The sequence below is a fragment of the Lepidochelys kempii genome, chromosome 5 (genome assembly GCF_965140285.1).
Source record: "Lepidochelys kempii isolate rLepKem1 chromosome 5, rLepKem1.hap1, whole genome shotgun sequence".
In the NCBI taxonomy this organism is placed as follows: domain Eukaryota; kingdom Metazoa; phylum Chordata; order Testudines; family Cheloniidae; genus Lepidochelys; species Lepidochelys kempii.
Genome location: NC_136384.1, coordinates 79,689,833 through 79,715,351, shown reverse-complemented (window position 1 = coordinate 79,715,351; position 25,519 = coordinate 79,689,833). Strand labels below are relative to the sequence as shown.

Genomic DNA, 25,519 nt, shown 5'->3' with positions numbered 1-25,519 from the left:
TGGCATAAGGAGTGTATGGAGTGAACAGCTTTTTTCAGATTCAGCCTTTCTTCCCCTAACTAAGGCCTGGTATATACTTAAAATTTATACCGGCATAGCTGTGTCAGTCAGATGTGTGGGGGAAAAAAGCACATTCCCTGGTGACATAGCTATGCTGGCAAAACCCCCAGAGAAGACATAGCCCTGCTGACAGAAGAGGGCTTCTCAGATGGTTTCTTGATGTTTCTACACCAGTAGAAAAACTCCTTCTGTTGCCATGTGCTGCATCTACACTTGGGGACTATGCCATCAGAGGCTCTGCAGTGTAGACATAACAAATTAACGCTAATACTCTCAAGTGAGGATCTTAAGGTACTTTTACCTATCTGAGATATAGGTCAGTATTATTGTCTTGTCCCCATTTTAAAAACAGGGAGGCATGGGGAGATGACAGGATGTTCCCAAAACCATACAGCAAATCAATTGGAGAAATAGGAAAGTAACTCCCTGGAGTTCTGACTCCCAGTGCTGTGCATTAACCACAAGATCATTCTTCCTCTTTTTGTACCTGTGCTATTTCTTTCCTCCTTTTCCATCTCTAGGTTCCAATATCTCCTATCTCTTGTTGTGTTTTTCCCCTCTGCATTGTCTGCCATATTATCTTTTCTCCCTCACCTTTTCAGACAGTTCTCTCATTTCTCTCCCACAGTCCTCTGTCCCTGTGTCTCTCACCCTCCACTTATGAGGCTTGTCAGGATGCCAGTTGTTACTTTCCAAACACATTCTGATACCTTCTTTGCTGAAATTCCAGTGTTACAACTCTCCAAATTTTGTTCTGTCTAAAATGTAGCAGCTTGTCTTGTCCTGCCTATTCAGTGGTAGGAACCTATTACCCTCATACTCAGAAACTTTCACCAAATCACTCTTCATTTCAAATTTTAGTAGACACTCTGCCTCCTAGTCACCGTGATCTTATTCCGAATATGTACTATCTGATTGTATTTCTTTCCATTGCCTGTCCCATTCCTTCTGTTCACTCAGTGTCAGATTTCTGTCTGCCCTCTTTTCACATTGCACAACACATCCCTCTCTCCCTCATTTTCTAGTATAGACTCCCTATGCCTAATTGACCACCACTCTGCAAATTCCAATTCAAGACTCATCTCCTCTTTCCCTGGCCTATGACTTCTAGCCTTCCCTCTAATAAAACAATCTAATCCTATTCCTTAAGCCTTAGTTTCATTTCCCCATGCTCATTTGTTCTCCCTGAAAATCTAAAGTGTGGCACTCAGTCATTGGCCTTTGTATGCTCCTTCACCTTAGCACTATAATAACTATGACTACTACCTGTATAAAATATTGTACCTTCATACATCATATGTATTACAGACTTTAATTCACTATGAAGCATTGTGATGTTTTGTATGAAAGACGCTATACAACAATTGCATACATAATATGTTAGATCTATAAGAAAAGTAATGTATATTTTAAAATTTTTATTTATCATGCACAATCTACTTATAAATAGAACGTATTCTTAAAATTAGCTGAATACTTACACAATACACTAAGTACTATAGTTTTGAAATTATTTGAAAAAAGGAGTATCTATACCGCTGGGTCACTCATGTCTGGGTCAAAAGGTCAGTAGCTCAAATTCTACTGCAGGATTTCATAGAATCACAGAAGTTAGAAATGAGAGACTTATTCGATCATTCAGTCCATTTCATTGCCAGCATGGGATTGCTCCCTACAGTATATTTGTCTAGTGTTTTGTCCAACCTAGTTTTAAAGTCTCAAGCAATGGGATTTAACAACTTCCTTTGAGATATTATTCCATAGATTAATACATCTCACTGGCAGGATTCTTTTCCTGGTCTTCAGCTGAATTTTTCTCTATTATTTTCAGCCCCTGACTCTTAACTGTACTCTTGTCTAACACAGATGCATAGCCCCTGATAATTTTTGTTGCCCTTCTCTAAACACCATTGAGGTGACTTGTGGTCATATACAATGCACAGCAATACCTACCTGCATCCCGCACAATTAGAGAGATTGACTTTCAGAGTAAACATTAAATTGAGGTACCTTGTGATTATTCAGGTGAAATTTAAAGACTGTTCTAAAGGAATAGGGGATAACCTCACTAATATTCTCTTTCAGTAAAATACACTCTGTGTAAGTCTGTTTATGAACTATTTGCTAAGTGTATAATGGCTAACTCTATTTGTCTATACAATCATTGCCCCACAAGTATCTAATGTATTGCTTTCAAAAGTACTGTGGTGTGCTTTGTATATAAAAGGTGCTATATACAACAACAACATTTCATTCTACTTTTACTTAATTCATCGAGTAAAATAATTAATAGAAAACTAGATATTGTCTCCTTTTGGATGCTAGGTTAAAAGAAGAAATGCTGGTTTAGTTACTGCTGCTATGGTACTTTTAGAATCAATACTGTCACCTCTCAGCTCCCATATACACCTCTCAGCTCCCTTAGTTAAAAAAAATCCCGCACAGTCCTTTTACAAATCAGAAACAAAGAGCAACAGTCAGGGACTCTCTTATTTTTAAACAATAAAATAAGACAATAAAAACCCAGCTGAAAATTAAGATTTTATTCAAACATTTAAACAATACTTTTTAAAAATACAATTATTTTAAAATCAGACATGTCAGAGGGACTAGTGTTAACAAAACCATGAACATCTTCCCAGTGGGAATATATTTGCACACAGCTAATATGTTTCTCCATGGTTAACTGCTTGTTTACAAAGAATGCTTTGTGGAGCAGGGAATGTGAAAAATAAGATGACCTGACTCTCTCCTCCACAAAAGGCATAAACCAGGCCGAGGTCGGTGTGCAGACTCTGCTGTATTGCTGCTAACTGAATATACTGGCCTGTGTATCAGCCAATGAGAAGGCTTAAAAGCATATTTCCATAATGATGATTGGCTGCCGGACTCCAGGCTCACTTCAGCCTTTAAAGGAAAGAAAAAGAGGAGCTTTGCTGAGAAGATAGGCAACACAACTTTCTGTTGCTTGTTAAATATTCTCGGTACCAATTCATCTTCTTAAAAAGCTGTTTTTTGGGGAAAAAGGAAACATTTGTTCACAAGAAATAGGTTTCAAACAGCCAAAGGGTTTCATATAATAGCCTATCATTCTTTTTGCTAAAAATAGATTTTTGCTGGTAAATTTGCTTAGCAAATTTGATGCACATGCCTGGCTAGTTAAATAGAGTGAGGTTTTCTTCAAGATTCATAACAGTCTACAATTGCTTTAATTAAACAAGATTGTGCTATTTCTGACAAACATCACAAGTTTATTGGCCTTGTGCGGGTCTTTTAAAATGTGCACGAATCCAAAATTGTAATTCAGTTCGGAGAGCAGGCAGAAATTAATGAAGGTGGAAAAGCCTCTGGATGCTCATTCATTCTTTTAGGATGAAGGACATTTTCCCCTTCACAAAGGAGTTCTTGTGAGAAATCTTTCTGCAACCACTCACCATGACGTGTGAGCGCTGAAGATACAGCAGCCCCTGGCAATGGGCTCGCTGTAATCGTTCCTTTCGAAAAAGCTTCTTAATAATCAGTCAATAAACGACACAAAACATGTAGCTATATGTATTGGGGTCCGTCCGCCGCCCCCCCCCCCACGAGTTATATGAACTGCGGGGTAAGGTGACGCTATTTCATCTACATAATGCCCGCTTCAGTTGCACAAACATCTGTTCAATAGGCCGTCCTTTCAAAAAATTTAGAAAGGTTGACTAATTCAGATAAAGCAGTGGGCGCATTTTTGCAATCTTTCCCAGTGACCATTCCTTGGCTACCTAACAGACCAGCCATTCAGAAGCAATTTTCTTCAGGATGAAATTATGTGCTGACGGTAGCAGATCACGTCCCATAATAACCCTTCCCCCACCCAATGCTAAATACAATCTGTCTCCTACTCACTGCAATAATAACGTGCAAATGACTGTAATTTTGCAGACAAGAAACAGCCCAAAGTGAAACGTGTCTAAACAGAGGTCGATTTTGAAAAATCAGGGCTATTACCTAAATCTGTAAAACACATATTGTAAAAAACCCAGCAACAATGATCTGCCTTAAGTAGTGGGGGAGGGGGGAGTAGCCTCGATGTCGGTGATTTTAAAAGCTTCACTAGCACAAAGTTAAATCATTAAAATAGTTTCATTTCACACTCTTTTCACAACCATGTCACAGTATCCATACCAGTTATGATGTGCATAGCAATTTAAAGAACATAGAAGGCAGGAGTAGCCGTGTATTCTTCAGTGTTTACACTGATTTGCATTGCACTGCTGCTTTGGAAGTAGGCACTTTGCAAGCACTTACTTTGTTGGCATAGTGTTGTGTATTGTGAGATTGCCTGTGTAAGAGTCCACACAGCAAACCCTGCTTACATAACAACCATGCTCAAGAATCCCCCTTCTCACCCACCCCTAAGAAGTATTCTCCACTGATTCTTTGACACTATCGTTAAATGCCTTTTCCTACTTATAGTGTACGCAAACTGGTATTTTTTTAAAACAATTTCAAATGTTTAATGTCATCAAGGGCCTTCTTGGCAATTACTTTATCTGAGCGAATTAGACCCTTCTCTAGCAGCTCCAAAAGGTGATATCTTTTAAAAGAAAAGGAAGAGGAGCATACATCGTTCCTTCCATGCAACTATCCAAACAACATATGGCGTGATGTGTACTCTTTACTCTCAACAAATTTCAGTATAGCTGGGGAAAGGAGAACAGGAGACGCGACCCATTATTGTAGTTTACGGTCATTAAAATATAGTTTTCATTACGTTTAAAGACGATCTCAGTTATATGATACATTAGCAATAATTCAGACGTGTTGTGATTCACTATGCGGCCAGAGGGGAAAGAAGTATGCACTCGCCACAGAGAAGAATGGAAAATGTTGTTTATTGCAGCATCAACTCCAGTTTGGTTTTAAAGAACAGACAGAGGCTGTCTAGTGTTTTGGTAAGACAACTAAATCAGAAGTGATTTTTATTCAACCAAATGTTTCTTTAACTGTTACTTCTGAAATGAGAAGGATCTAAAATGTTTACTCATCCGAAAATACTCTACTAAACATCATTTTGATGTTAAGTGTCGACCGTATAAGCACTAATGCACATAATTTGCTCAGTTGGACAAAATCCAAAAGCGTATCTTGTCACATTGTCATCTGTAAGCAGTTTTACAAATGTCGTGCTTTAACTTCTTCCCGGAAACTATGATTTGGACAAAATTTTCAATTAGCTATTCAAAGATAAGAAAAGTCCAATATTGATTTTCAGAGTGAGATACTTTACACACACAAATACACACACAGAGGATTTGAAATGAGACATAAATGAAAAATAAAAGCGCACAGTTAGCCAGACTCCAGGGTAGTTAATAGACTTTAATATTAAATTACCCATACAAACTATTATTTTCATGCTAGACCCCATCAACCTCATGATATGTGACCGCAGAGACACATTATCTGGGTTATCAGCCTTTCGTCCTACAGTTAATTCAATTCTCGACAAGACATTCATGTTTGTTGGGTCCCTTCAATGTAGAAATTGTTCTCTGCAGAGTGCGTGGGGGAGGGGTTGTGCCTGGCAAACTGATCAATTTAAGCTGCATAAGGAACGTACTCACATTTTTTAATCAATTCAAATGCATTTTAAAGAGCATTTGGATCTAAGGCTAAACAAAAGAACTGATTAAGATTTTTTCCCCCTTTTTTGACGCAAGACAAAGCCTGCTAGAAAAGATTTGTGTTACTGATTCTTGTGAAAGGGTGTTGTTCACGTGGTAGTTATATGGTCGCTTGCATTCACAGTTCAGTGCTTGCAGCAGTAAATGAGGAAACTGGAAACAAAAGGGTTACGTGTTTTTTCAACAACAGAGAAACCGCACTGTCTCCTGTAAGTCCTATTGTAAAAATGAACATGAAATAAACTCTGAGGAAGGGACAAGCGTTAGGCTGAGGAATAAGGACAAACCGAACACGCTGCAGTACCTTGAGTGTCTCTCTAACGCTGGGGTGGGGGAGGAATGGAATCCAGTTCTGTTCTTTGCTGAGCCTCCCCTTCTTAAGACATTGTTTGCTTTTCTCCTTCACTAAACATGAAAATGATCGCACTCAGGTAACAGCCTCTCTCTCTCGGTTTCGTGTCAAACTGTTGCAATTCTGAATGAGGGGGCATTTAAAAACGGAGAGTGAGATTTTAATTTGCCTCTTTGAAACAGAAAAATCATCCATCATTGCTTTGAAAACTGCCTTGAAATTAAATTAAAAAGAAAATGAGGAAGTCCTCCTCCCACTGTGTGAGGCTTGGCTGGGCTGCTCGCCTCCCTATTTGGTTGTCTTGACATAAAATGTTATATAGGATAATGCTGTAATTGAAATGGGAAACATGATTTGTATCTTGCTGCAGCAGGAGGCTGCCTGCTGTAGCACTAAATGTAGTTTGAGGATTGCAAAATACAAGGCTTCTATGTATGTATGCGTGTGTGTGTGTTTTTCCCTTTCACCCCCTTCAGCAGCCGAGAGGAGCAGCTAGCCAATCGGAGAGCCCGGTTTCATAAAAGCTGGTCTCTGATTGGGCAGATGGGAAAGGGCATTGGGAACAAAGAAAAGTCCCTTTCAGGTACAGAGTCTGTGCTTGCTTCACACTCTCCCTTCTCCAGTTCTGATTTCTGCAGCTCACTATTGCAGTAAAGCCAGTTTGTTGTGTAGTGTGTATGTGTGTATATGTGTGTAGGGGGATTTTTATTTTTTTTAATTTTGTTTTAAAAAAGAAGGTTCATGAAATCGGGTGCTCTTTTCTTCCAAACACAATAAATCTGTTGAAGAAATTAGATTTTTTTTCCAAAAATAAAAAGCGGCTGCAACAAAAACACACTCAATGCAGTTAGAAGGAAAAGGTCAACTCGATCCAATACAGATCGTAAGTACGGTTGCGTGGTGTGTCTCTAGCACTTAGAGGGGATTTTTTTCATGCGAAGGGGAGTATTATGAGTTTTGTGCATTGAAATAAGGAACTAGTTATTTGTGTTTTAAAACAACAAAAAACCACGAGTAGGCTGAGTTATCTAAGGGATATGAAGGTGAGGAGGGTGAAAGCATTGTAGCTTCTCACACAAATCATACTTGACGGTGCACTCGGCGGGGGGAGGGGGGCGTTTTTACCTTTTTGGTTTTTTTTTTAAACTAACCAAGAGGGGAAAATCAAAGTGACACAACTACAAGCCTGCCAGCATATTTTTTCTCTCTCTCCACTCAATCCCCCCTAAAAATGAGCAAGCAACTTGTTAATAGGACCTTAGGGGTACAAAATAGCGTAGTGGAGCAGGAGGTTTTTTTTCTTCTTCTGTCACATGTTAATACCAATAATGTAATGCTAAATTAGGGGATAGTGACGCCCATACGTTGTGGTGCAGTGAGCGTTTTTCACCCCCACCCCCCCAAAGCCAGCCATCCCCCAACCAGAATCTACCCAGGGTTTAGAATGGAGACTAACTTGGAAGCTATCAAATGTTTAGTCATGTTTTATATACGAAGATATTAAAACCTTGAAATAACCTCCCCATCCCGTGTCTCTAAACTACTACAAATTGCAGATAACTCGAAGAAAGATTTTATAAGGTGTTTCTCTAAAACATATGCTTTGCCATGGTGTTCAGTACATTTTACTCATTCCTAACTTCAGAGACCCAGTTCGCAGAGAGAAATGTTTCACATTCATAACTTGTAGCTGTGCCAGCAGCAGAAGGGGGAGGGAGAGAAACAGACCTTAAGTTTTTTTTCCCCCTAAAGACCAGATCAGTATTTTCTTGATACGCTTGTCACCCATTTTTGTTCTCACGACAACCAATTGAGCCCTTGATCGTCACGTGATGAGAAAGGCTTGAACTGTAACAAAATCTCTCCTTTTAGATGGTTGGTTGTTGGTAACTCGCCCTTCCCCCCTCCTGCCCTAACATTTCCAGCAAACCAGCTCTCCTTTCCAATCCATCAACAATTCATTACAGCTTTTAGCTTCCAAACGCCAGCTAATTAAAAATACTAAGCCAAGCTCCGAGACTATCTGACTTAAAGGCAAAAGGGGAGGAAGTCATGAGGGGTAATAAATAAAAAGACGATGCAACATTTGCTGAAACGATAAGGAAAAAATGTGTCCTGCAAAAACCCAAAGTCTATTTTATCTCTTTGGTCTCTAATTACTGAATTACTTGCAACATGACTGATTAGCCTGAGCTCCCAGATTTCCCCCGCTCCCCCGGGTAGTTTGGATGCTATTTTTTTTTTTTTTTTACAATATACAAAAGAGAAAAAAAAGGGGGGGGGAATCCCCGGATCATACCCTTGGGAAGATTTACTTAATTTAAAAACACACTCTTTCCTCCACTCCCACGAAATGTTCTGATAACTGGTTTATCAGAACACTGATTTCCCCCTCCCTCTTCTCCGCCCCCCCCTTCCCCTCCTCATCCTCCCCCCTTCCTTAAGTTAGTTCAAGAAATCAGATCTGTCAGGACCGGCGGAAAAAATGCCACTTCCCGACTAACAGGCGGAATCCAGCCCAGATTTTCAGTCCTTTCTTCTTTTTTTCCTTCCTCCCTTTCACTAATTTATCCTGATGTTAGCACATTCTGTCTTGTAACAACCGGACGCCTGTAGGTTTGTTTCATGGGATCATTACTTACTGATCAGGATGGCTCTGAAGTCTGGAGTTGAAGACGGAATGTGAAGTTGGAAAACATTTTAAAATTGTTATTATTATATCTCGGTGCCTGTTAAGAAAAAACAAACAAACAAAAAACCCTGGTCCTTGATGCTCCTGTTCTGAATGTGAAATATTATCTTCCAGCTTGTAAAGTTGAGGAACAACATTTTTAAGAAAGGAGGAAAACCAACACAAATAAAAGGACTCCTGATCCGTATGCCAAAATGGGGGGAGATATCTTTTTGAGCGATTATACTGGCTGAGATGTTATTTTGTTTTCTACTTCTTGATCACTTTGCTCTTTAAGTAAAATGAGGCACAGAGTTGTTGCTGAGTCGAGTGGGGACAGCATTTTGATTTGCTGGCTTAATTAAAAATGATAAAGGATTAAAGGTAAGCAATATGCCTATATATGTATAAATATTGAGACAGTCAACTGTAAAAGGGATAGAGATCCCTTTAAAAATCGTTTTAACTAAGCTTTGTCAAACACACACTCATTTGCGGTCATTGAGGCCACCTTGGTGCAGATCACTTAAAGTGTACGTCTTAATCAGTTTCCTGTACAGTCAGTAATACTATATTTAACAGAGTGAGCAATTGTGTAACCTAGGAGTGCATTAAAACTGATTTTAGAATTATCTTGGGTATATTTTAAGAAGAAAAGACACTTTTACCCATGAAGATGGATATTTCTCAAGTAAATGTACCATTTAAAGTATAGGTTGTTGATTTTTTTTAATGGAAACTATCTTGTGTTAATGAAAAACAGGCTTCATGCCCCCCACCTCCCCAAGGTTAAGTAAAATTGGGGTAAAAAATAGTATAGAAAAGTCACAAAACTTCCAGGGTCTTGTATAAAGCCACAAAATCCAAGGAATGCAGTGAGGGCTGAAGCTGTGTCCTTCCTTTCTGGCTTTTGTGTCTAAGTGGTGGTCCAGGAGCTTATATTACACATGTGCTCCAACAGCTAGTCACCAGCCCTAACTCCCTATGTCCCTGACTTTGTGCATTTAAATCATGTAGTTAGGGTGGGGGTTTTTTTTTTATAGATGACTATTTTAAGAGTGATTATGGATGTTGGGGTACAACTAGATTCAAGCTGTTCACTATAAAATAATCACAAGCAATTGCCTCCTATTTAACAACTTTTAAAACAAAATTAAACGTGGAAACATTGAATGATCTTGCTCCCCCTCTCCTTTGCCCCCTATATTAATCGTATTATATTCTGGTAATATCCAGACAAGAAATATTCGACTTTTCCCCTCCTCACAGGAAAAGGTGGACCTGGACTTCAGGGTATAAACCTAGACATACCAGGGGGAGGAAGATAAGAAGAGTTAAATAATAATTTAAAAAGAAAAGCCCAACGGAGATAAACGAATGTCCCCTCATCTCCAAAGGAAAGTTCATCGGATTTTTATTCTAGAGATCTCATCTTCAGGATGTCAGTGAACACTTCCACTGCAGGCAAAGGTGTGGATCCAAACGCGGTTGATACTTATGACAGTGGCGATGATTGGGAAATCGGTGTTGGAAATTTAATAATCGATTTGGACGCCGATTTGGAGAAGGACAGACAGAAATTTGAGATGAATAATTCCACTAATACCACCACCAGCAGCAGCAGCAGCACCAGCTCCAAGGATTGTGGGGGTCTGGCTTCCAGTGGGGCTAATGCTACCTCAGCCTTAGCTGATGGCCTAAAATTTGCTTCTGTTCAGCCCCCTGCCCCCCAGGGGAATTCCTCTCACAAAGAGACTAGCAAATCAAAAGTGAAAAGGAGTAAAACTTCTAAGGATGCTAATAAATCTCTGCCTTCTGCTGCCTTGTATGGGATTCCTGAGATCAGCAGTGCTGGCAAGAGGCAGGAAGTCCAAGGGCGCCCTGGAGAGGCAACTGGCATGAATTCAGCACTGGGTCAAAGTGTGAGCAGCAACCCAAACGGCAATAACAACAACACCAGCAACAACAACTCTATTGCCTCTTGCGGGAAAAACAAAGAGGAGAAACCAGGTAAAAGCCAGGGCAGCAGAGGCTCCAAGCGGGATAAGGATGCGGGGAAATCCAGGAAGGACAAGCAGCATGACCTGCAGCAGGGCCACCCCAACGGTGGGGGTGGCAGCAGTCAAGCTCCCTCTGGGCACCTGTATGGCTTCGGGGCCAAGGGAGGCTGTGGTGGGAGCAACAGCCCCTTCCACTGCGGCTCCTCCACGGTGGGGGAGGTGAGCAAAAGCGCCCCGGATTCAGGGTTAATGGGGAACTCTATTTTGGTAAAGAAGGAAGAGGAGGAGGAGGAGAACCACAGGCGAATCAAGAAATTGAAAACAGAAAAGGTAGGACAAGCTCTTCTTTCCCTGGCTATCTCCCCCCCTGTGTCTATTACAAACTTCCCGCAGCTGTGTTCCTCGCTCCTGTTATTGATGTTATGCGTTTGTGATATACATATAATCTGTGTGTACAAACCCCACTCCCGGACAGAAAATGCTACGGTGGAGTCTTATTTTCGTCCTGTCTTTAATTTCTCTTTCCCCCTCTCCACATCCCCAGTATCTTCCCAAATGTGGCCAAACGTGTGTGTCCTGTTGTTGTGTCTCCTCCTTGTGTTTATTTTAAAGGAGAATTCGAAGTGACCCTCCCTGATGGGGCTGTTACACTAATAACATTCCGAAGTGATGTTTGCAACCCCCGAGGACACGTGTTTGCAGACCGGAGGCTGGTTTGTGTGTGTGTGGCTCAGACCTACCTGCCTGGGTTTTGTTTACTATCCTTTTTATTGTGCACTCTAGTATAAAAGCGGATGTTCCTTCTGCCAAGGTGGAAAGGAAATTCACATCCTTTCTTCCCACTCTTCTCTTTGGAGTTTAGATTGTGATAGGGAGGAGAGATGCATCTGCAGATACTTTGGCTCTTTCATCCACCCTAGTCTGGGGTCTTTTTGGTATTGGGGGGCTCTTGTGTTTACAACAGCCAAGAGGCCTCGGAAGCTGGCGTGGGGAAAGGGGAGCACTGAGCCAGAAGACACTCAGTGCCTGTAATAATCAGCCTGGAGGAAGGGAGTTGGGGGAGGGGAGTGCACCGCACCTTGTACTCTGATATATGTACAAAATATCTTTCTCTCAAATGTGGGGGAACAGTTTTCTCCTGTCAGGGCAGTCTTTCTTATCTGAGCCCTATAGGTTCTTGGCTGTGAACTTCTTGTTTGCTGAGTGGTTGAAATGTGTGAAAGAAATCAAGTGGTATGTGTGTGTTTTCCTTTCTGTGTTAATGCATAAAGGATGCTCTCTGTAAGAATAAATGGCCTTGTATTGTTAAGGGAGGGCGGGGAGAGAGCTGGTTTTCTTGGCTATTGTTATTGCTCATTCAGGCAGGTTCTAGTGTCAGCAGCAATTGTTCTATCCAGAGGGCAGAAGGTTTCTTCTCTAGGATCTAGGGGGCTATTGTTGGCCCATGATTAAGAGTCAAATGAATTCTACAGGTTTGGTTAAACAAAGACACCTTCTCCTCACCCCTCCCCCGCCCCCGCAAAAAACCCAAAACCTTAAGGGTATTAATTTGTGGCATGATTGTCTGGAATTGTTCTTAAATTACCTGCTTTTACAACTTCCCTGACTAACTTCTAAGTGATGGGAAAACTTTCTGGCTAGTGTTAAGTGTACAGAGTTGTTTACCAGAGTCCAGCTGGATTGAAATCCTTGGGAAAATTTATGCTATTTACAACATATTATGAGCCTCTTTTTGTGTGTCATTGCTGATGTTTAAGATTGTGTAACGTTTCAACAAACTCTTGGGCTATTGATAGGATTAGATTTTGGGGGTTGTGACATTAAATATGTTAAGAAAATGTAAAGATAGATTCAAATGTCTTGTATGAGGAGAAAATTTGAATTTCACATTTGTAGGTATTTTGCCACTTTTAGGATAATATATCTACAGGTCAATTTGAATGATCTGTTTGATTTTTCTAAATACAGATGAGAGAAACTAGGTTGCTTTAATTAATTCACAGGTGTAAACTTGCACTCTGATTTACTAAAGGTCTGCTGTCACTCAGAAAGGTGTCCTAAAATCCCATGGTCTTTTTCCTAATTTAGTACATACAGTAGACATTTACTTTTGTTACCAGTAGTCTTCAAATTGCAGTTCTCTAATCTGCTTTAACTATCTAGATAAATTGCCCTAATCCAGTCTTCACAATGGTTCTGGTTAAAGAGTCAGAGCCATTTGATTGGATTCAGTGGCTGCCTGGAATGTGGGAGGTACTGCCCTTTTGCAACCCCCTTAGCCTTTTAATCTTTCAGCCAAATGTTCACATTCAACAATTTTGTTTAGCTGGCAATCTGAACATTTCAGTATCTCAAAGGCTTGCTGTCATGGCAACAGAGATTAGAGAGTAGTGTGGTTTCTCAGTTTTTGTGTTCTTTTCACTCTAGTCACACAGGAAATTGTATGAAGAATGAATTCATATACATACAAGTAATTTTCAGTCAGTGTAATGTAAATGGGATAATAGGTAAATTAAGAACAAACATGTTAGGAGTAGTTTTGAGCCAAAGGTACACCTTATTTTCCAGCTCTTGGCTTTATAGAATTCTCAGAGCTTGCAATTCCACTAACACCCACTGCTGTTGGCACACAGTGACTTTAATATAGGCTTCACACGTTAGAGTCCTGCAGTGCTGGCCATTGTCTATCACGCTGGTGTGCTGGCTTACTGTTTTAAACAACATCCCTTAGTGTTTCACTCCAGAGAGCAATTTTCTTTAAAGAACGTCTCCTACTTGGCATATGAAAGTAGAACTCACTGCAGACTTTGGTTGCAATTTTAGATCCAGCCTGTAATGCGATCAATGAAACTTCAGTTTTAAAAAAGACTTACAAATCATTCAAGAGAATTATTTTAGGGATTTAAGATTGAATCTTTTTTTTTTCCCGCTTTGGCTATACACACGTGTATCTATAGATGTGACATGACCAAAAAGCACTGTTGTGACCGTAGATGACTATATAATTTTCAAGCCTGGCTGTTAAAATCAATTTCCAGTTGTTTTAATCTTTTATGAATGAGTTGTCTCGTAAATTTGAATAATATCTTGTTAGATACAAATTAGTTAATGCCCACAAATTTTAAACCTGAGTTTCTTTGTGTGGTATTGGAGGATATTTTATTGTTTGTTTACTCTTTGTTAAAAGCTTGGAGTAGATTCCCAAGAGTTGCAGTCACTGTTTAATTTTCACAGTATGCTCAAATGTCTATTTTTGGTCTGTTTGTTCTGTTTCCTTACTGCAGAAAGTCATGTAAAACATGATAAATTGGATTTCATGAAGTCTAATTAAATCAATGACTGTGTTCTGCTGGCTCTTTTATGCAAAAACCACAAGTATTTTGTAAAAGTCACCACTCCCCTAATACGTGGATAAAGTCAAAGTATGCTATAATTCTAAAATGTTTGAGCTATATTCATGAAGCTCATTTTGTGGTTAAGACACCAGTGCCATGTCTGAATAGGTAGATTTGACAGGTAGGCTAACCACTCCTAAGATTTTTGGTGTTAAAACCTGTCCCCTTTCTCCACCCTTTAGGTTTTTTTTAAGGACAATTACTCAGTAAATATTGGTCAACATATACTCTTCACCCATGTTACACTTTTGTAATTTTAATTGCTCTTACACTGAGAAATGTTCAGATTATAAGTAGTAGTATGTCCTAGATTTTGTTTATTGTGTGTGGGGGCTCACAACAGACCCTAAAAATAGGAATACTAAGCATATGCTATGAAAACCTTGTTTGTTTAGGGAGGGGGGAAGAAATACAGAAAGTCTATATCAACAGTTTTTTATATACATATATATAAAGTCTAGCTGTGTTCCATCTTTAAAATTAATAAATCTGGTAATATTCCAGAATGGAATTTATTTCTCCTGTATTGGTTTATTGACTTTCATTAAGACGGCATTTCACATCTGAAAGTTGTCTTCAGTGAATTAACTCACATGTGACTGGCATCATTTATTTTATTCTTCTTGTATAGCTGTTGTTTTTACACTTAATCAGGGAATTCTTGTAAATCACTGAAGAACATGTTCTGATTAATGAGTTTATAGAGATATGCTTTCCATATATTTTGCGCCTTACAAACACTACTTCTTGGGTGTAGTTTATTCACTGTGAAATAAAAGGGCAAAAAGGTCACTTGCTGTAATTAAAGAACAAAGTCCATTGTTGTTTGATAGCAAACTGTTTTGAAAGCTACATAAGGGATTTAGCTGTTAAAATCATTGATAACTATGGGTGTCTAACAATAAGCACAGCTCAAGGTCCTAATGTGCTGTAGTGCTGTCTAGTAGTGTGACAGAGCTTTCTGAGCTGGGTGAAGAGGTGTTGCCCTTTGGCTGAGGAAAGCTTTCTATGTGAACTTGCTGACCTCTGAGAATATGTATGACCAGCTTTGCTATTGAATTCCTGTGCAAAGCTAAAGTAGCATTAAAACAATTGACGGTGGTCTAGAATGTTTATATCACAAAGTATTGAAGGTGATGAGGTTATTCTGAACGTCAGGCAAATTATATTTCACTTAGAACATCGGTAATTTTACAATTTTAATAACTTCATAAATACCCATTAAAAAGGAAAGGATTGATTGTCCAGATGTCATGAGGTTAAGCATGTTCTCGACGTTAAATGGTTTCACTGCAAGATTGTTTTAATTAGAGTTATATAAAGACTTGTTTTTCCAAAGTAGCATTTTATAGTCCAATAAATGAAATGTATGTTAAAAGTGCTAACCAAAATTCTCCCATAACCACAAAGGTGTTCAATAACCAGAGTCAAGTAACATGGAAAGTACCATCTGTTCCTAGTTTTCAACATAAAGACAAGAATTGAATAGCTGAGATTTACTCATATTTTGACTCCTGCTTTTCTTTAATTACTTAAAAAAGTTCACCTGGAACTTTTTTTTTGAAACTTTCTGAATTGCAATAATACAAGCAAGACTGTGAAAACACATGATTGTACGCATATTTTAACCAGTTCTACTTTTATTTAAAGACATTTCCAGAAGTTCAGTCACTGAAGAATTTATTATACTGAATCAGCTCCTGCAGGCAAACACAATGATGGCCATTTCTTCAAAGATCTTATTGTTTAGCTAGAACCTGAATTATTCTGTCAATTTTCCCCAATGAGGGAAAAATCTTTCGAAGGGTAAATTTAGTGAGCTCCTATCAGTTACCAAATTGCATGTGATAAAACCATTAACTACAAATATCCATGGAGAGACTTTGCTGTTCAAACAAGTGTCCTAAAATTGTTGATAGCTGGACATTTTTTTAAAGATACCTTTTAAGTTCTGAACTGTTAGGCAATAAGATTCTTGGCTGCAGACTATGAGCCCCGGATAAAACATCATCCGGCTTTTGTTTGAGGTCTTTTATTGAAGCTAATGACTGGTCTTGTGCCGCCCTGAGATAAATGACATTATCTCTGAGTGGGCTGACAGGAAACAGACATGTTAATGGTGAAGCTGCAGGGAGGATCTGCCATAGTTCTGACAAAAGGGTAAAGCATGGACCCCTGGTTGTGATCATTAACACATAATGCATTCCTGCTTTTCCTATGGGGGCCATGATAATTGGAAAGCTATTTTATCAACAAGCACTTAAATCATAATCTGAAACTCCTAGTTTCTTTGCATACTAAAACTTGTGTGTTTTTTTTAAGAAGTGTGTGCTCTAGTTTTTAAAAGATGCCAGCTCTAGGCTGTATAATATTGACATCTATATGAGAATTTGTGGCCTGCTTTCCATTAATTGAACATGTCTTTTGGATGTTAAGCGTTATGTTCTGCATTTGGACTGTGTTATCCTGGTGATTTGTATTTGTAAAAGTAGATATGAGGCCAAATGCTGCTTGTTTTATTCAAGCAAAAAGTTACATTGACTTCAATGGGAGCAGGATTTATTCTGTGTTTTGTAAAACCTATATGTTTATTAGGTTGGTATAAACTGCATTTCTCTATGAAAAAGGAAAAGTCTTGAAAGGTGTTGTGGGGTGATGGAACTTAATAGTACATATTAGAAAGCTGCGAGATTGATGTCACTCAAGGATGGATAGGTCTGCTCCTTATCTCTAGGAGCAGGCCTCTTGCTCACCATTTCCAGTGAGACGGTACTTACCTTCCACTGTTCCGTGAAGCAAACGCAAATCTATTCTATTTGAAAGTTTACAGTGCCTGGCTGGTTCTAATGCATCTCCTGTGCACTTCCAACTTGCTTCAGTTTCTGAGACCAAAACGAGGGCATGCTGCAGGTTGGCAGGTCACAGAATGTATACTATACTTCTTTAAATTGTTACACAGAAACCTCAGTCAGTTGGAGATTGAGTTGAGAGATAAAGTATGCACTGTGATCCAGGAGCACTTGGCAAAATCCTATGAGAAGTAGAGATGGGAAATCAGGAGAGAAAAGCCATCATTTTTCTGGTGCCCATGCTTGAGCAGGGATGGAAGTGATCCAAATATAGTGCTCTATCATGAAACCTTTATTTCCCTTGAAGCCACTGAGACTAGGACTACAAGTAGGGACTACATGTGTGAGTAAAAGTTGTAGGTTTTGACCCAGGAAGAGCTACATCAGAAGATTAGAGTCAATACTATAAAGAAATATGGAGATAAGAGGCTACAGTCAAATATGAAATTAGGCAGAGTGCAGCTAAAAAGATGCAAATTATGTAAGTAATGCCTAGATACACCATGCATGTATGTTCTTTGCAACTCAAGCCCTGTGTGTAATTTTTCATCCTGCATACTGTGTTTGGCGTGGTGTTACTGGTGCCTATGGCATCTAAGCATGCACTATCCTGGTGCTTGTCAGACCTTACTCAAGATTCCTACCAGACTCTTACCCAAGCCACCAAGGCTCACCTGTGGACAAATGACTGTTTTGAGCAAAATAACGTGCAGGAGTTAGACAAAGTGGGGGAGGTAATATCTTTTATTGGACCAAGTTCTGTTGGTGAGGGAGACAAGCTTTCGAGTTTAAACAGAGCTCTTCTTCAGGTCCTCGGACCGAAATGACAATGCTGTATATGTGCAGGAGTTTCCACTGTCCCACAGGCAGGCTAGACTTTTTTCACAGCTACAGTATTTACCTGCCCTCTAGATACAGTTATTGAATAGTCTCTATTACTCTGTTTTACTCCCTTGCATAACTCAAGCAGTAGGCAATGATGCATCTTCTTGACTTGTTCCATGGTACTCAATTAGTCTTCATGACTATAATCAAGTTTTTGTAGTACTTCAGATTATCTCTTGCCCTCTAGCTGGGATAATTCCTGTTGGACAAAGTCTGTAGAGAGATTTATCAGATGGGGGTGTCAGGTTATTCTGTACTTAATTCATTGAGCACAATACAAGCTTTACCCAATAATTATATATAATGTCATAACATACAGTTATGCTAGCCAGAATCCTCAACACATCACTGCATTTCTGTGAATGGTTGATGAGCTTGTCCAGTTCTTATTTGTGCCTTTCCCCCTTCAATTAGAACATCAGGCTAGATCCTTAGATAGATAGTTAGCTCTATTGATTCCCTTACACTACTTGAGGATTTGGCCTATTTATAGTGAAATCTCAGGTCAGCACTGTTATATTGTTAAGGTTTTTAAATAATAAGCATAATTTAGAAATTGTATTTATACACAGATAGGAAAAACAGAGAATATTTCTGTATAGCTGAGGATTGCAAACTCGTGTTTGTTTCTTCTTCATTACTTTTAGAGGATTATCTGAATACACAGTATAAATGGCTGTTTAGAATTTAGAAATGGCTACTCTGGTTTTTATCACAGAAGCCATAGGTTCTTTTTTCAGGGCTTGTCAAACTTCTAAGCCATTTTCACTACATTGAAAAATACATTTAGAACAGAATAGTTGCTGAATGTGTCCTATTGGTAGTTTCAGAACATGCCAGTGTAAATCATCTGAAGCTGGGTTTAGAATCAAAAGCATTCAAATTTTAAATCAGATGTATTCTTCAATCTTACCCATGAAAAATCAGCAGCTGAGTGCAAGCAATGAATTGCTACTTGAACTATAAAGACTAGTCTAGAACTGCACTGTGCTGTAGCTGAGGTTGCACTAATCACTGTTGTGCAGTTTCTCTTTAATTCACAGTAAATGGTCTTGGCAATTGGAACAAAGCATTTACACTTGAAAGAAAGGTTGTAAAACTATTCAGAATGGCGTGACTGACAATTGAATTGTTTGTATTTTTTATTTTGTGTTTGTGGAAGAGAAAGTTTGGCACTTTTTCCCTATGGCTGTTGAATTTTGATTAAAATACATTTGGGAATAGATCAGTTAATTTATGGACGCATGTGGTGAATTGTGATGTCTGTTTTGCTTGGATTTACACTTCAGGCTGCACAGTCTTGGTGTCTGTGTCCCTTATAAGTGCTAAAATCCTGGGTCAACACTGTGATTCAAAATACATTATGCTTTAGTGTGAGAGAAGTTTAATAATATTAGTATTCTTATTTAATCTAGGTAGGCAAATACTACTAAACCTGAAAAGAAAGATGTCACCTTTTCCAGCACTTCGCATACACAATGTCTTCAGAGACTCTACAAAGCTAGTGTCTGTTTAAATTTGAAGTTATTTTTCCCAGTAAATTTACAAAACAAAAAAAGCAGTGCTTTAGGTGAATTTTGAATCCTTTACATGGAATCCTTTCTGGCTCATGGCTACAGACAGTTGTGTGGAAAAAATAATTATTGTGAACACTGAAATTGTTCTTGATTTTTGATTTAACTTTTTTCTCATTTTTATGTCTGAATATTATTCACAGGGACTATCCCTGCTTGACAACTGCGTTTTCAGCCTCCTGGGAACCTTCACTGTCAACTAGTAACATAAGAAATATGTGTCCACATGGACATTTTAGGCATATTCCAATCAGACCATGTGAATGCAGCTTTTGCTGTTAAAAGAACAGATGAAAGTATATTGATCATATTTTTTATTTTGGTTAGCAATTTTAAAAAGCTGATGTTCAGGTTGTGGTATTGTCTTATTATGTTAACCAGGAAGCAGATGGCATTGTGCCACAGAAGTATAATTTTACTTAAAGGAACTTTAAAGGTTTTGATGTGTTTTCTTTTCTCTTATTTCCCTGATGGCTTCTTTTTATTGAAGGGTAACTTGAGGAGAGCTGGTAGCAATTTTATAGCCTTCCCATGACAGTTTGAAATAATAGCTTGGTCTTTGGTTGCCAGTCAACTTTCTACTAGTTAGCTTGATTCTGGTTTTTATCATGTGGCAATGCAATATAAAACATAGATGTTTGTAGTTGGTTCTAAGAAACTGGCTCTTTTTTATGCTTCAATTAGCAATAGAAGACTAAGCTCCAATTGGTCACACTTTTGTAAACTCCTAGAAGTCACCTTTCATCCTTTTGATTAAAGAAAGCTCCCAAGTTTAGGCTCAGTTTCCCAGGAAAGCTTGATGCACATCTGGCCTCTGTTCACACTATACAGTTTAATTTTGCACACTGTTAGTCTTTCACATTAGCCATTGACTTAATTCAGAGGTTTTGTTAAAGTTCTTTCCTTCTCAAAAGCACAATCCACTCAAAAAAACACCTTCAGTGATATTTGAGCTATGCTATAATAACCTATGCTAGAAAATGTTCTGACTCTGTCAGAGCAGTACTACGATAGGTTTGTTAAATAAACTTAGATTTTATAGTTTTTTGCTGTTTCTTCCACCTCAACCATTTGGAAGAGTCAAAAGCAACTTGTAACCTCCTTTCACGCAGTGTAGAGGGCCAGACCAAATTATTTTTGGATTTCCTGTCAACTCCTTGGCTGATTTTTATGGATGGCTCATGTTAAAAGTAACAATAATGTTTGAATTGGAAGGGTTTGGTCTTTAGGTTTTTATTCTTCATGGAGAACTGTTTATTTGTGTGTGGTTTGCCACAGTACATGGATAATACTATCAAATCTGGGCTTTATTATAAGCTTATAACTGTAGAGCATCAGCAGTAGTTGTATGTTTCTGGGTTTCATGTCGTTGCCTGTTTTTCTTTTGGGGGGAGGGAAATGAAATTAGATCTATATCTTAGCAACAAAGCGTGAAAATTAGACACACAAACAAATCAGAAATTGACCCCTTTTCTCAATGGGAGTCAGTGGTGGTGTTGGAAGTTTTACATAAGATTGGCCAAATAGCTAAGAAGTTGTTAGTTTATTTTTTTCCCTGAAGATATATGAAAGATACGCCTGGAGTATATTTGAATATTAATTTATTAATTCTCCCTTGACCGAATGTTATGTGATGTACATATGAAGGTTAAATTGTGCTGAGATCTGGACTTTGAGAAAAATCATTTTGGTCATAATTTGAGCATATTGTATGTTGTTGCTTCACATCATCAATTACTGCGGAAAAAGAAAAAGATATTCAGATTCCCTACTCTTTTAGCTGGTATGAAGGTATAATTTGATATAACTCGGATAATATTGCTTGTTGCTGTAAAAAAATAAAACAAAATATAAAAACATGCTATTGTTTAAAAAAATATAGTAACTGAGCTTTTCAGAATCCAGCTACTTTTGGCCAGTTGTGTATATTTACATTCCTTGTCCAAATCCTTCATCAGCCTTTCCCATGATGCTTCAGCAGATGCCAGACACTGAAGAAGAAGGCAGGCAGCTGTTTCCATTACACCATTGCTATACTCTCCACCATAACTGTGTATCTTTTTTTTTTTTTTCTTCCTCTGTATCCCCCTCTCTTTTAAATACATTTTCCCCACTGACATTTGGGAACTCTGATTTATCTGTCCCCAGGTTATCTTGTCATTGCTAGTATTTTTTGAAAAAAATCTGCTTTTATTTTTTTCCATGAAGAGCCTGATTCTGCAACTCTTGATCATATTGAGTCTGCAATCCTTACTCGCGTTGAGTAGCAGTTTCCCGCATTAGTTGTCCCTGGGATTAGTTGCATTAGTAAATACTACTCAACGTGCACATAAATTGCAGAATAGGACCTTAAGTTAATAATTTGATTTATGTCTCTGACAACTGTTGTGTGATTTTTACATTCAGTCTGAATATATACTTTGAACTCTTACACTTTGCTTTTCTACCCGCTCCACTGAAAATAATAGTTTCATAGCTGTAAGCTGCTGTTGCTGAGATATGACCGAGAGAACTGCATGCAGTACAGTGAAGCACATTCATTTTCATCTAGTACCCGTTTATTGCCTTGAGCACTGTAAATCTGTCAGCTCTTCACGATTCTTTCACCTCTTTCTTCATTTGCTCCAGCTTCTAGTTTGACAATGTTCCCCTGAGGCAGAATTCTAATCTGCTTCCAATTAGTTGCAAAATGTGACTGAAATTTCCACATTATGACTGCTGTTTTACTTGCATGCACACATCTAGAAACAAATTAATGCTCTTGAATATTTATTTTTTGAGCCCTTGGATTTACTTTCAGAGGAAAAGTTGCCAACTGTTTTCAAGTGACTTGCAAGGTTTACATTTTCCCTCAAACTCTAATATTTAGCATAGATTTAAAGATGTCCTCTGAATTTAAAAAAAACCCACCCATAAACCTTCCCAGCTTTCTGAGATTATTGAAAATGTAGTACATATAGAGAAGTTAAAACTACAGCAATTTCTTTTTATATTTCCTCATTTATAATTATCTTGGCAATTCAAAATATAAGAACACCGATCCTGTGCATGATCCACAACACAGAAATCTTTTTTTCTGATGATTTAAGATATTGTGCAGGAGAAAGAAAATGCTTATTTTCTATTCTTCTTCCGTCAGCTAAGAGTAATTATTTGATTGGTCGAGGAAGAGTCTTAGATTCATCTTATTTCCTGGTGTTGGCAAGATTAAAATAGATATGGCTAATTAAAATCTCCCCACTGTATTTTCCACTGAATGCATCCGATGAAGTGAGCTGTAGCTCACAAAAGCTTATGCTCAAATAAATTGGTTCGTCTCTAAGGTGCCTCAAGTACTCCTTTTCTTTTTGCGGATACAGACTAACACGGCTGCTACTCTGAAACCTGTTAAAATGTGAGTGTTTCCCTTTTAAATGTATATTGTAATGGATAGGATGTGATCCTGCAAACTTCTCTGGCAACAGTACTTATACTCACATGAGTAGTTCAATTAGGACTACTGCCCTTATAATAGGGCCACTTGGATGAGTAGGAAATAGTGCCATAAAGACTTTCAGAACTAGACCTTAATTTGTGTGGCATTTAGGATTGGGGGAAGCACAGGAACCTAAAACTCTAGAGGACCCCAATGTGCAGACCTTGTTTAGGCAAAACTCCCACCATATTGCATTTCCACCTCACTGTATTATATCTCTAGTAGCATATCTGGAGAAATGCTGTGTATTTAACTCAAGTATACCGGTAGCTAAATTTATAGGTGCAAATGTTTAGTACAGCTTAGCACTCTACAGCTTGGCAGATTGATGTCAGCAGCTGTAATAGACTTTAAATAGGCTTGCAGAATTTCATTGAAAGTAAATTGCTGACGTTGATATTGCTAAGTACCTGTCATTTCTAAATGAGATTTGCACCTGTAAATTGAGCTATTGGTACACTATCAACAATTCTATTATTTATGGACATGAAAATGTAAAAAATAATTAAATTTCATTAGCTACCCTACGCTTATGTAGTAGCATATCACCATCACGCTCTCTTTTCTGTCCATATAAACATGAATGTAGATACCCACATATACACAATATCTTTGGAGAAACTGATTTTCATTCAGCAGGAAATGGTTAAAATAGAGGCAAAGGAAGATGACCTTGATATTACTCAGTTTCTCTTGGATCATAAAGCTCTGATATGAGACTCCTGATATAAAGATTGGAAACCTATTTTTTTTTTTTTATTTTGCTTACTCCGGTAACCTCCAATGAGGCACATCACGTTTTTATGAGGAAACAATATTGGCACACATTGTGAAATGCTCCAGCAACATTTTTTAAAAATGAAACATCAGAAGTCTCTGAGCTTCAATACTAATTCCAGGACAAATTGCATTTGCTATGATTTGTCAGTTGTTAAGAAGAAAGTGCACAGACAATTAAAATTCAAGTGGAATGCATGTATTTGCAATATACAATAACTGACTTAAAGAAATCCAAAGTGCATAACCAGGGTCAGCACATTTAAAAGTATTATTAATTTTGCAGGCAAAAGCCACGGTGCTTCTGAGAAGCATTAAATGCTTTTGTTGATGGCTTATAGTTTTATAAACTCTAAATGAGCTTATTGCCTTTTAACCATCATGAGCACTAAATAACAGAAGAACCTGTGAGCCTCCACATTGGACAGCAGCCAAGCAGCCACAGAAAGGGAAAAAGAAATGAATGGTTTAATTGTAGAGCAAATCATTTGTTTACAGATTAAGACCTATTTGGTAGCCAAGTTCTATGGACCAGGAGGTGAAAGAATGAGACCCTGAGGTACAGGAAATGAATGTCTGGCTTTATATTTTGTGACCAGGTTCTGCTATTTTTACCCCCTCCTAAACCAGAGAAGGCAAGGAAAAAATGAATTGTTTAATGGTGAGGACTGCTGAGCAAAGTGCACATATTTAAAAACAACAAAAGGGTGGGGGAAGGGAAGTGTCGGTATGCCTTTGCAGTCTGACAGGAACCTGACAACTCGAGCTACTTCCAGCTAAGGGGCACCAGTTGTTGGCAAGAAGAGCTTGCCTCTTTTGTTCGCCTGAATTTAAAAAGAGAGAGGAGAAATACCTCTGCTAATCTGAACAAACATAATACAGTCTCTTGAACCTGTCTCCCTGAAATGCAATTTGGCCTGCTCACAGAACCTTTAAAAAAAAAAAAGTTGTGTAAATGGGTCTTTGTTTCAATATCGTAATTCATTAGTGGCAAGTGCTAATGGTCAGCAAGGCTGTGGTTACTGCTTTATTGCTATACTTTTTTTTTTTTCTAAAAAAGACCAGTTGACTGGTGGCTTGTGAATTTCAGGACATCAATTTCATGACACACTGGGAGTTGCCCTACCAAGCCCCGCCCTACCAAATGGGGGTCTTGGTAGGGCAACTCCCATCTTTTCATATGCTGTGTATTTATACCTCTCTACTGTATTTTCCACTCCATGCATCTAATGAAGTGGGTTTTAGCCCACAAAAGCTTATGCCCAAATAAATTTGTTGGTCTTTAGGGTGCGACAAGGACTCATTGTTTTTGCTGATACAGACTAACACGGCTACCACTCTGAAACCTGTTAGCATGTGTGAGCTATTCTGAGGTAAAACACAGTGAAGATAAGACAGTTTTAGTTTTACCATGCAGTAAACTAGGCAAGGTCATCGCTATACACCTTGCCTACCCTCACAGTAAAACTCAAGTGCTTTTTCTTCATTGTGTTTTTACTTCAAAGATAGCTGACATTCTGCAGCCTTCTGACACCCAGGGAAGCTTAAAATACCGAGGACAAAGGGGTGGATTCCTTCACAGTAGTCTGGTGACCTGCTGGCAGGGAGATAGTTAAGCTGAAGTAAATAATACATCTTCTTTAACAGTGAAGATGTTGCCTGAGATAGGCATCGAATTAGGGAGTCAGTAAACTAATTTGCTTCCATGTGTACGTACGTATTGTTCCTTGGCTACAATTTGGAGGATGGAACAATTGACTTTTCCGATAATTTAAGCCCCAGTCCAGCAATCAGATCTGCGTGGGCATGATCCTT

The 25,519-nt window shown here is 38.5% G+C and overlaps 1 protein-coding gene and 1 long non-coding RNA gene across 4 annotated transcripts in view; one reads left to right on the top strand and one right to left on the bottom strand.

Annotated features, from left to right (window-relative positions):
* Nucleotides 1-2,588: 2,588 nt before the first annotated feature.
* LOC140911555 (uncharacterized) lies at nucleotides 2,589-6,405 on the bottom strand. The gene is made up of 2 exons (XR_012159045.2): nucleotides 6,031-6,405; nucleotides 2,589-3,068 (listed from the first exon to the last, which is right to left on the bottom strand). It is a non-coding gene; the product is annotated as an uncharacterized LOC140911555 (long non-coding RNA).
* A 324-nt stretch (nucleotides 6,406-6,729) lies between these two features.
* Nucleotides 6,730-25,519, top strand: part of ZNF608 (zinc finger protein 608) — a 106,599-nt gene continuing 87,809 nt past the window's right edge. For 2 of the 3 annotated variants that reach the window (XM_073344838.2, XM_073344841.2), the window contains exons 1-2: nucleotides 8,369-9,133; nucleotides 10,019-11,079. In XM_073344838.2, the coding sequence (XP_073200939.1) occupies nucleotides 10,189-11,079 (891 nt within the window). In that variant the 5' untranslated portion in view covers nucleotides 8,369-9,133; nucleotides 10,019-10,188. Of the gene's footprint in view, nucleotides 6,962-8,368; nucleotides 9,134-10,018; nucleotides 11,080-25,519 lie in introns of those variants that run through there. The other variant, XM_073344840.2, reaches the window with a different exon arrangement.